The sequence below is a fragment of the Anopheles marshallii genome, chromosome 3 (genome assembly GCF_943734725.1).
Source record: "Anopheles marshallii chromosome 3, idAnoMarsDA_429_01, whole genome shotgun sequence".
Taxonomy (NCBI): domain Eukaryota; kingdom Metazoa; phylum Arthropoda; class Insecta; order Diptera; family Culicidae; genus Anopheles; species Anopheles marshallii.
Genome location: NC_071327.1, coordinates 6,813,971 through 6,825,263, shown reverse-complemented (window position 1 = coordinate 6,825,263; position 11,293 = coordinate 6,813,971). Strand labels below are relative to the sequence as shown.

At 44.4% G+C, this 11,293-nt stretch overlaps 3 protein-coding genes across 3 annotated transcripts; all 3 read right to left on the bottom strand.

Moving 5' to 3' along the window:
* Nucleotides 1-2,715: 2,715 nt before the first annotated feature.
* LOC128715192 (uncharacterized) lies at nt 2,716-3,982 on the bottom strand. The gene is made up of 4 exons (XM_053810075.1): nt 3,701-3,982; nt 3,498-3,593; nt 2,876-3,072; nt 2,716-2,806 (listed from the first exon to the last, which is right to left on the bottom strand). The coding sequence occupies exons 1-4, from the start codon at nt 3,980-3,982 to the stop codon at nt 2,716-2,718; spliced, it is 666 nt and encodes a 221-aa protein (XP_053666050.1).
* A 2,037-nt stretch (nt 3,983-6,019) lies between these two features.
* LOC128715699 (pre-mRNA-splicing factor ATP-dependent RNA helicase DHX16) lies at nt 6,020-8,829 on the bottom strand. Its single transcript, XM_053810611.1, has 3 exons — nt 7,543-8,829; nt 7,368-7,482; nt 6,020-7,299 (listed from the first exon to the last, which is right to left on the bottom strand). Exons 1-3 carry the CDS (start codon nt 8,827-8,829, stop codon nt 6,020-6,022), a joined length of 2,682 nt encoding a protein of 893 aa, XP_053666586.1.
* A 694-nt stretch (nt 8,830-9,523) lies between these two features.
* LOC128715700 (cysteine desulfurase, mitochondrial) lies at nt 9,524-11,220 on the bottom strand. Its single transcript, XM_053810612.1, has 3 exons — nt 11,127-11,220; nt 10,941-11,017; nt 9,524-10,690 (listed from the first exon to the last, which is right to left on the bottom strand). Exons 1-3 carry the CDS (start codon nt 11,218-11,220, stop codon nt 9,524-9,526), a joined length of 1,338 nt encoding a protein of 445 aa, XP_053666587.1.
* Nucleotides 11,221-11,293: the final 73 nt, after the last annotated feature.

The following is an 11,293-nucleotide window of genomic DNA, read 5'->3' as shown; positions in this document are numbered from 1 at the left end:
TTTGTCAGGTCAGGCCAACGATGGCGATAAGTGAGTGAGACGCTTTAAGTACGCACAGGACCACCGTGGTCGGGAAATGTGGGAAAACACTTCACTGAGATTTTACCTCTTCTATCGTATCCTCCGCAGCTATGCAAGCACACTCACACACGCACACACACACAGCACTTGGCGCGATAAGGGAATGTGTTGGAAAGGCTACGTCCCACTGCACAGGCTGGGGCCAGTTGGTGGAATAGTGCTCGTGTACGCGCGGACCACGTTTCGCTGTCGGCCGAGTGATGCTGATGAATGAAGCTGAACGGTGACCGTGACGAGCTTTTAAAGCACCCACCCCGAAAGTCGGTTCGAGACTCGGCCGAAGTCGCGCACACGCATGCTCACGCATATCGCTCACGACCGACCGAAGGCGGCGGCGGTCACTAATTCGTTCGCGAACGAGCGTTCGTCTGGGAAGGGAGCCACATTTTCGGACCACATTAATGCATTTTGCACCTGTTGCACCAGGGGCAGAATGTGTATGTTAATTCGTTACACGCGGTAATGGTTGGTAAAACCTAGACGGAGCGGTGTAGGGCGAATATTTTTGGCGCAAATAGAAAAACAACTAATTGAAAACAATATTGTATTTGAACATAATTTAAGAGTCGTTTGATGTCAGGGGTGAACAACTTGCCTCTCATGAAAGAAAATAATTTGAATAGAATTAGACTGTTCTATCAACTGTATTTAATACACTTTCATTACATTATAACATCTTCACGTGATGTGTATTTGTAGGTTCGTGTTTGCCTCAGATGGATCCGTTCATGAGCATATTCAACCTCTTCTACAGTGAGGAATGGTCGAAAACCAACTGCGTGGCTTGATAAGCTGGCATGTAAGTACAGTTTAATATATCTAATGTCGGGAATCTAAATCAATTAATAAAATGGTTTAGATAATCTGTTGTTAATAAATGCAGCATTAAATATTCTTAGATTTTATAATTAATATTAAAATACATAAATTTATAATATCACCGTTGCACGTTGTAGACGAGCCGGTCGCTGCCACTGCACGAGCATGGTCAGGCATAAGTTCTAATATGAAATTCCTAACGATGGGAACCAGTGGTAACGATGTTTGAACTGCATTTCGCTGTATCTATTTTTTTCCATTTCAACATCTTTATCTATGTAATAATTTATCTATAACAAGTATTAATAATCGAATTTTTATTATTTGTTAAAATAGAAATTGAGAATTAACTGGTAGAAATGCACTCCACGATGTGTAAAACAAATAATATTCAACAATATAATAGTAATTTTAATAACAACAACATTATAACCTTACGGGTCACTTGCTCGCCACTGATTCAGTGGCTAGACATGGCAGAGTTCTAGATCGAGGACACGAAAGCTTCCAGCATAATATGTGCCATGAGCAGAACCGAAACGTCCTTCGTTCATTCAGCATGAGCATGTGCTGCTCAAACGTTTTTGGGGAGAAAACATTCGGCTTAATACAATGGGTGAATGGAACGCAACAGATGCAGAGAGACGAACGTACGTGGCAGAACGCTGGTGGTGGTAAGGGAAACACTTTCCACATGATGCGGGTTAAAACACCGCATCCATATGAATGAGGTGGAAATTAGGTGGGATTGACCCCGGTGCTACAGTCCGAAAATCTGAGTCAAGTGTGCTCGTAACAGCATAAGTATAAATCGCCGTCTTGCGAGGGTAACGGGAGGCAGGTTTTATATCCTCACGTGATTGAATGCTTTGGAGAATGGGCGCACTGAGCAGTGGATAGATAATGTGAGGCTTACTAGCAGTTAAGGTAATATTTGGAATTGAGATTCAGCATATCACTAGGGCTCAGAATGGTGAAGAGTGATAAGTTTTTCACATTTAATACTCAATAGAATATACAGAACTGCGTTGGTGAATTAAGGTTTGGTCATTCTTACGTATTTAATTCACTGTTCTCTCGAGAATTTAAAGTCCCGGCGGGGCTTCCTTTGTGGGCTCGAAAGAGTTCCGCGTAATTCAAATATTCGTATCAAACTAAGTTTTATTAATTGTTCCGTGTCTGTCTTCCTTTTCTCGACGTGGATCTTGTACGCCTCGATCTCAATCTAGACCTGGACCGCGACCTGGTCTTACGTTTTCTGCGCTGCTTTACGATTGCTGCGCGGCTTTCATCGTTCTGGGCCAACATGAGCTCCTGAGTCATTTGAAGAGCCAAGGAGTCAGCCATCTCTTCGCTCCATGTAATACCATATACTTTCGATTTTATAGTTTGCCAGTAACTTGTCCCGGTTGTGCTGAAGTACAGGATAGCAAAAGCTATTATAGTAAGCAGTGCTTGAATGACAATATCACCTCCTGCGTCCTGATACAAGCTTAGTGTCTTAAACGTTTCTATTCCTTTCGAGATGTGATACTCAATAGCACCCCATATGAAGAAGTATACTAGCTCGATAATGACCATGTTGAACAGAGACTCGACAATTACTTGCACGTACAGTGGAAGTTGTCGGTGATATTGAGCCGGTAAGATGGTGATCTCTGATAACCATATGACGCAGGACACTGCGACTAGCGCTTTTCGAATTTCGCAGTTAGGTATGCTGCATAGTCGCAAAGATCTGGACAGCACAAACACTGGAATTTTATAGCAAAAGTGTACTGCCAAGGCAAAAATCAGCGAAATGATGGAAGTCATTTATGACGATGGATTTGTTATAAGGTCTTTCTCCTGCACATTGGCTACGTCTCTTCCTTCCGGCACATCACACGCTGGCGTTGGAGAATTCCTAAAAACACAGTATCTGGTTAATTGCCAACAGCTATAAACAATTACAATTGTGACAGATTGCTCCTACCTTTCGATGACTGTTTCAATGGATTTTGGATATCGCTCCAGCCGTAAAAGAACTGAGTATAGAATTTGCAAAACCGTCATTAGCCGTAAAAAATGAAAGCCCCTTTTAGAACCGGATACCGCCAAAGTCTTCAAATAGTACGGCCGAAATGGTGCGAAATCTTTGAGGACGAATAAAAATGCCTTCACTAAAAGCGTCTAGAAGAAAGAGATAAACACACAAAAACATCACTTGAAGGAAATGTTAGTTATCGAACCTGTAAAACCGCATTGTGGCTCACAATACTTCGGATATAGGAATAGAAAATAGAACTCACAAAAAATATAATCTTTTGGTACGTTCAACGCGACACTTTCTAATGGGTAAATGGAGCTAATGAGAATATTGACTAGCCTGCTTTGATGGAACGAGACCAAAGGGAAACTAGGCATTTTGGTGCAATGGAAGGTGTTAAGTGGAAGTTAATTTAAAGGTGTCAACGCGACTTCCGGCTCTCCATCAGGTCAACGCTAATGTGATCATTAACATGGCGAATCGTGGTTTGAAATAAATGTGTCGTTAATGTGTTTGGGTACACATATTCATCGAGCTAATGAAATCCTGTCAGTAGTGTTATACTTACCAATATTTTGTGCTTGCACACCCACCACAACACGTACTGTATTGGAATCCATATTAAACGCAACGCCAAATCACAGAACACAATATTCGCAAGAATCTACGGAAGAGAATTCCCAATAGGCATAGAGATAATTAATAAGCATTTTAGACTCCCTCGTGAATATCAGGCAAGGTTCCGATGGGGGACCAATCTTAAATCCTTACCATGGTTAGACAAATCAGCATGGTTTCCACCTTTAACGTCATCGTCTGCTGTTCGTCCGCGTAGAATGGAATAATGCTCGCTAGGATGCGGCTAAGCGCCAGACTTGTACTGACGATGAATATGGCGGAAGCAATATCTGGCTCCATGGCAACGGAACTCGGCTTACCGTGCACATAATCGAGCGCACTGCTGGCTCGCAGGTGTATGATTAACGGTAGCGCAAGGCAGATAAACCGGAAGGTCCAGGAGCAACGAATGTAGGTTTCATGGCTTGATACCATTTCGCTGTGTCCGGCAGCCCGGACTACTAACCAGCTGACGACGGATTTCTTCCCGATTGGTTCGACACACGTACGCGGTTCAAACGAGTTTACCTCAATGGCTGTTTAATCCCCGGGTCTGTGGCTACTTTGTGCTGCTGTCGAGATATTGCTAAGATGACGGTGTTTCGACTGTCAATCAACAAGAAATACACTAGTGCAAGGTTACACACCCGTTTGTAGGTTAAGAGTTCATGTTCGAGGTTATGCAGTCCAACATTGATTCCTTCATTGTTGGGCTGTTTCGCGTTGAAATTAAAGTGCTTGTGGATGTTATTTTTTAGGCTGTTGCAAAATCGTGATATATCGACCCAAATCGGCATGACGATTGCAAAAAAAAAAACGCTCGCAACGAACGAGGCGTGCCGAAGAGTCGTGAGCTAGGAAGTAAGGTGCTATCAAAGCGCTTAATTTTGCCAATTGTCTATGTCTTTCCTTTCCCCAGTGTGTCCTTTCGGGGGAAACATTCTGAATGAACGATAAACCTTTGCAAAAGCCAGCGAACTGTTGGTGCTGGGAGGGCCTTCCAGCAAACAAGACCGGAAAAGGAATAAAAGTAAGTGCTTTAGTATGTGAGGAGCTAGAAGGCGACGGAAGGGACGTTAAATCACACGATGGAATCAGAGACAGAGAATCGTCTTTGCGAAGGAACCGGCAGAATTCTTCTTAGTTTCCCGTTTGAAGAGAAAAAGGTCGACAAGAAAGGACTCTCTGTCTCACTCACCGGAAACCCATTTCCAGTACGAAATGTGAAATTGTGTTTACTCATCTTCTTCTCGTTTGAAGAGCAACCAGAACAACAGCGACAGAGAGAATAAAAGAAACGAAGGATTCCATCCGCATCCTCACGAATTTCCACTTGTTGAATGGGGCACTAGTAAGGGATGGGATTTCTGACTCGTTCTCAGTGTACGTTTAACATCGTGCAGAAATTTTATCGTACCGGCATGTATGTTGAATACAGGAATAATGTTACGATAGGGAGCAAGTTGATAAAACGAACAGTGGAGTGGTAGCAGCGATAAAGATTGATGGACGAGTTGAATCATCAGCGTCCCATCATTATCATCTCGAATGGAAAGAGGTTGACGTTGAGTGGATTATACCAGCATGATAGTTGGACCACTAGGAAATTGGGTACCCGGTGGAGGGCTGATTGCTTGCTTTGTATTCTATGTGGGTTTTATTTATGTTGAAAATTTTGAGCTGGCTCATCAATACAAGCACCGCGACAAACTAGAGAATTTGAATAATGTTTAGTCTACTCATGCTTTAATACATTCTTCTAGAAATTAAAGTTTGCATCATATCTTAGAATTTTAAGATAGTACACAAATGCTTGTACACTTGTTACATCAACTGAATGTAGACAGGTCCGTCTTCATGAAATAGTGTTTCTTACGAAGGAAAGCTGCCTTTGTTCTTGTTGACTATAGCCCAGCTAGCTTTCTTTCTACTACAACGAACTGTAGCTTATAGTAGACTGCATATCGTTTATGAATGGGCAATGTCTTTTGCCAATCGCATAAACTATGGTATGTGGACGACCTGAACTAATCCGCTCTACGGGTAATGTTCCGAGCTGGATTTGTTAGCGCTCCTGTCGTGTAGCTCTCTGAACATCTTCCTCTCCAATATACTAAAATGATTTCTAAAGCTTTCGCACTTTCCATTAAGCTTACTATCAACATGAGAAAATCAATCAAATATGCATTGCACAATCTTTCGATTGTCATGTTCTGATCGTTGGTGTAGTCGTCGCTTTGTGTTCATTTAAGAGCTTCTAGCGCCATCTGCCGTGAATGAGTCATCATAATGTATAAATACTCCTGCAAAACGTGCAAGATTTGTGGAAATACAGTTTATTACCATGATTAGGATTACAATAATCAGTTCCCGGTTTACCCATTCAAGCTGTCTCTGTACAATCAATGTCAAACAAACCGATAAATGAACAATAATGGCTTAAACACGGAACAAAATACATCCTTTACTGGGTTATTTTTCTGTCGGTGCCGAACGACCAACGGTTTTTGGCATCTTTTTGTTGGTCGAATCTTCCAGCTCCTTCGGTTTGTAGTAGTGCGGTGCAACCTCCAGCAACCACTTGCTCTCAATATCGATGACTGAGCGCATAAACTCTTTCGTTGTGAAAACTAGCTCGTGGTAGAGCAACCATCGTGGCAAATCTTCAAACAGTGCCGAGTTGGGATGAATCATAACGTCCTGATTGTGTTTGACCGTTTTGTAGTTGCCGCCCTTGGAAAGGCGTGCCACGTGGTAAAAGTAGCCAGCTGTTATCGCTTTCCGAATATTGGTCGTTTCCGATACGGAGGAGACCATTTCTATCTCTACCCGTTGCATTAGTCCTACCAGCTGTTCTCGCACGTCACGCGCACGTTTCATCGAACGATACTGGATAAAATTCTCATAGCACCACTGCATACTGTAGTCCGATTCGACCCATTGGTTATACACCTGCATCAGACTCAGGTGATCACCGTTCTGGTGGTTAAAGTTTTTACGCGCCGTATCTGCGTGAATAATTTTATCCTTCGGGCGGTAAAATATCGCTCCATTCACCGATAGCATGGCAGCAATCGTCACTATCTCTTCGGAACATTTGTACTTTTCGCTAGCAAGCAACATTTTCCCCATCATTGGATCGACCGGGAATTCGGCCATTCGTCGTCCCAGCTTCGTCAGCTCTCCGTGGTGATTCAGTGCACCGAGTGCGTACAGCTGTTCCAAGGCCAGAATTAACGTTTGGTGTGGTGGAGGATCCAGAAAGTCGAAGTGTAATAAGTCGTGGATTCCAAGCGTCTTCAACATTAGTACAGCATTCCCCAGATTGATACGCTGAATTTCGGGCACAGTGTTATCTTCCAGCTCATTGTTGTAAGCCCAGGCCGTATAAAGTCGGAAGCATTTTCCAGGCGCAACTCGCCCTGCACGACCGGCTCGTTGATTGGCGGATGCCTTGGAAATTGGAACCACCAGCAGTGTTTCCATTCCTGTGCGAGAGTTAAAATTGTTCTGCTTTGCAAAGCCGGGATCAATCACGTAGATGATATTATCGATCGTAAGTGACGTTTCGGCAATGTTGGTGGCCAGAATCACTTTCCGGGCGTTGGGTGGAGTGGGTTCGAAGATTTTGGCCTGCATATCGGAGGGCAGATTGGCGTAAATGGGTAGAATGATTAATTCTTTTAGCTTCGACCCCAAACGCTTAACGCGATCTTGCAGCATCTCCTGGCAGGCTTCAATTTCTTCCTGACCTGCAAACCAAAACGGATTGTCGGATTAATAACAGCACGCACTAGTGCAATTTCATTTAGAACCATACCAGTTAAAAAGACTAAAATATCGCCCAGTGGCTGTGTGGCGTGTATTTGCAGCACGGAAACTACGCAAGCGTCAATGTAATCAGCTTCGGGAGCTTTCGTGTAAAATATGTCGACCTACAACGAGGAATTGGTTAATCAAGTAAATCGTAAATCGCGTTAGTATAACACACTCACCGGATAGCGTCGGCCGGGAATTCGAAAAATAGGAGCTTTATCGAAAAAATCGGAAAACTTCTCCGCATCCAATGTCGCACTGGATATAAGCAGCTTCAGATCCTTCCGAAAGCGAGCAATATCTTTCACCAAACCAAACAGAATGTCCGTGTGCAGTGTGCGCTCGTGAGCCTCATCAATGATCATAACTCGGTACGTTGCCAGATCGGGCTCGGAAAGGAACTCGCGATGAAGCGTACCGTCCGTCATGTACTTTATGACGGTACGTTCCGTGGTACAGTCCTCAAATCGAATGCTGTAGCCAACTTCATTTCCCAGCTTGACACTCATTTCCTCGGCAACGCGGGCAGCCACCGACATGGCCGCAACACGCCGAGGCTGGGTGCATCCGATCTTTTTACCATCGTTCGTAAACCCTGCCTCGTACAGGTATTGGGGGATCTGTGTCGTTTTGCCCGAACCAGTCTCACCTTCAATGATCAGAATTTGATGCTCATTGATGGCCGCAATTAAATCCTCCTTGAACGGATAGATAGGAAGCGACTTTTGCGTTTCTTCTATGGTCATCTTTTTCTTCTCTGCTTCACTAATCTCACGTTTGCCGTCCTTTTCCTTCGTACCACCCATTTGCAGGGCTTGGATAAAATCGATCTGCTCGTCGAGAAGCAGCTCATACTCTTCCTGCTGGGCAGCCCGTTCTTTGGCATCCTTCGATCCAAACTTGTACACTGCCGAAGCGAGTTGTTCCGCTTCCCATTTTTTCTGCTCCGAGTGGGGCATACGTTCCCGTTCGTCCACCTCGACATACTCCTCCATTTCACCTTTCTTAACATCTTTCGGCATACGATAGCGCTGTACGCGCTCCAGTTCTCGGGCTTTGTCATGTTCCCGTGCGATTTGAAGTAAATTTTTCTTGTACTCTCGATCCCGTCGCTCTCGCTCGGTAATCTCGGCATCCGGAAACAAATACTCATCATCCCGAATATCCGCCTCGAGTTCCGCAACCTTATCTTCTTTGCGCTTCTCCAGGTACTGTCGACGCGATTGGACGCGCAGCTGTGGTAGCAGCTTTTCTCGGTCTTCCGTTTCGAGTTTGAGCCGTTTGGCAGCATCCGCATAGCCTCTGTTGCCGGAAGACGATGCAACATTGCGCGTTTGGCCTTCGTCTCGTTGCTTTAATCGTTTCGCAAATTCATCGCGCTCCTTAAGATCCCGCCGACGCTCTTCATCTTCTTCGCTGCTGTCTTCTGACGACGAGGATTTACGGTGTCTGGAGTGTTTGCTCATGTTTTCCTAAAACGCATATTCGTTTTAAAAACACTAGTCACAAGATATAAGTAATAATTTGACAATACTCACCTGCTAGTTACCTCTAAAATACTAAAATCATAAATATTTGATAGACCAAACCAACACGTACCGGCGAGATGAACGGCATCTGTTGTTTACATGCATGCAGTAAGGCCAAGGTGAATGTACAACAGGTGGGGGAAGCACATCTAACATTTTTGACAATCAAGTTACGCAGTGCTCTCACCGATTTCGGACGCAACAAACATAAAATGTTCGTTTTAAAGTATTGTGAAACATATTGCAGTTTTGCTTGTCGCATGCATGATAAGTTTTTTTGATTATTCGCACAATCAAAAATTGCTACAGCATAGCATAATGCATTTTTAAGTGAATTTCCAGACCGGTTAATGTTGAAGATGTTGTACGTTCTGTTTTATGAATTAGTTCATCATTTTTTATATATTTTCGTTACAAGAAGCATTATAACCCAGCCTAATTAATTAACCACCAACATGGGTAAAAGATATTTTGTTTAGTGGATGAAATACATAAGTAACGTAAAATAATCAATGTATTTCAATTCTTTACAAGCTCTAATTTAGCATGCGCTTCACGCTAGAAACATTTGCAAGAAAACGAAGCTGTTGCCAAACCGTTATTAATTCACAAGCGATCCCGATCGCTTCCTCTAATGCTGCGACCACTTAATGCTCTTAATGTCCACACCTTCCTGTACCATTTCCCACAGTGGAGACATCTCGCGCAATCGTGTGACGTGCTTGATACACTTTTCCGCCGTATAATCCACCTCCTCGATCGTCGTGAAACGCCCGATACCAAACCGAATCGAGCTGTGTGCCAAATCTTCATCCGTACCGATTGCGCGCAACACGTACGACGGTTCCAGCGATGCGGAGGTACATGCCGATCCGCTGGAAAGCGCCACATCCTTGAGAGCCATCAGTAACGATTCACCCTCGACATAGGCAAAGGAAAGATTGATACACCCCGGGTACGAATGTACCGGATCGCCGTTCCGGATGACTTGCGGCAATTCGGCAAATATTTTGTCCATCAATCGTTTCGATAGAAACTCCATCCATCGGTGATCGTATTCCATCTCGCGGCTCGCTATGTCACATGCGGCGCCCAAACCAACAACCAATGGTGTTGGTACGGTTCCACTTCGAAGGCCTCTTTCTTGGCCACCACCGCTCTGAATCGCTTCGACTCGAACGCGTGGCTTGCGGCGCACGTACAGCGCCCCGATTCCTTTCGGGCCGTAGATTTTGTGCCCTGAGATGGACATCAGATCGATGTTCATTTTGTTCACATCGACCGGTATCTTGCCGATGGCTTGTGCTGCATCAGTGTGGAAGAATACCTTCTTCGATTTGCACAGCCGTCCGATCTCGCCGACCGGTTGCTTTACACCGATCTCGTTATTGACGGTCATTATGGATACGAGTGATGTTTCCGGTGTGATGGCTTTCTCCAGCTCTTCCATACTGATCAATCCATTCGACTGTACGGGCAGATACGTCACATGGAATCCTTCGCCCTCGAGTGCACGACAAGAATCCAACACGCACTTGTGCTCCGTCTGTGTAGTGATGACATGCTTTTTCTTCACACCATAAAACCGCGCAATACCCTTCACCGAGATGTTGTTCGATTCTGTTGCACCGGATGTAAACACGATCTCCTTCGGATCTGCGCCAATAAGAGAAGCTACTTGTGCACGAGCCTTCTCGACAGCTTCCTCCGATTCCCAACCGTACGCGTGCGTTCGCGAGTGTGGATTTCCATAGTACGCGGTCATGTATGGCATCATCGCATCGAGAACTCTTGGGTCCTGGAAAGAAAAACGCAACAAACGAGTGGAATGCAATTGTTTTGTAAATCTTGGAACCATATCCATATCACTTGACAAAGTAGCACAGAATCACGTTGTGTAATAGGTTGTGTGGATGACTGATAAGAACGGTGCGATTAGACGATCGCTGAACCCCCCTTGCATATGTGCAACGTATCGTCATCGTGCGGATTCCCCTTCCGGGTTTAATGAAAGTGATTAGCAGTTCATTATCTTGCCACCTACTTACCAGCGATGTGGTCGCTTGAGCATCCAGGTAGAGTGGCCGACCATCTAGTACTTCGTCTTTGATGCTGAATTTTTTATCTAAAACGGGAAGATACATTATTGAACAATAAGATAGCCTAGTACTGATTGCTTACGGACTTGCACAACATTACACCTAGCTTAGCTCATTCGCAAAGGATTCGCTTACCGGTGCTGTAATCCCGTGTCCGTCCGGCTGTGCTGCGTAGTACTTGGAATGCCAAGTATTTATCAACAGCCGTGCGCGACCAGCGTGACAACATCTTTGCAAACAGTCCACACGTTTAAAGTTAGAACGAAACCAATCGAAATACTAAAAGAAATCGTAGTGATGTG

Coding starts and splice junctions, on each gene's coding strand:
- LOC128715700 (XM_053810612.1), bottom strand. CDS start 11,220: ATGTTGTCACGCTGGTCGCGCACGGCTGTTGATAAATACTTGGCATTC. Junction 11,018..11,126: donor GACACGGGATTACAGCACCG/GTAAGCGAATCC, acceptor TTCCCGTTTTAG/ATAAAAAATTCAGCATCAAA. Junction 10,691..10,940: donor CTCAAGCGACCACATCGCTG/GTAAGTAGGTGG, acceptor TTTTCTTTCCAG/GACCCAAGAGTTCTCGATGC.
- LOC128715192 (XM_053810075.1), bottom strand. CDS start 3,982: ATGGTATCAAGCCATGAAACCTACATTCGTTGCTCCTGGACCTTCCGG. Junction 3,594..3,700: donor TGCTGATTTGTCTAACCATG/GTAAGGATTTAA, acceptor TCTCTTCCGTAG/ATTCTTGCGAATATTGTGTT. Junction 3,073..3,497: donor TGTGCAAGCACAAAATATTG/GTAAGTATAACA, acceptor TCTTTCTTCTAG/ACGCTTTTAGTGAAGGCATT.
- LOC128715699 (XM_053810611.1), bottom strand. CDS start 8,829: ATGAGCAAACACTCCAGACACCGTAAATCCTCGTCGTCAGAAGACAGC. Junction 7,483..7,542: donor TTCCCGGCCGACGCTATCCG/GTGAGTGTGTTA, acceptor TCCTCGTTGTAG/GTCGACATATTTTACACGAA. Junction 7,300..7,367: donor TATTTTAGTCTTTTTAACTG/GTATGGTTCTAA, acceptor TTTGGTTTGCAG/GTCAGGAAGAAATTGAAGCC.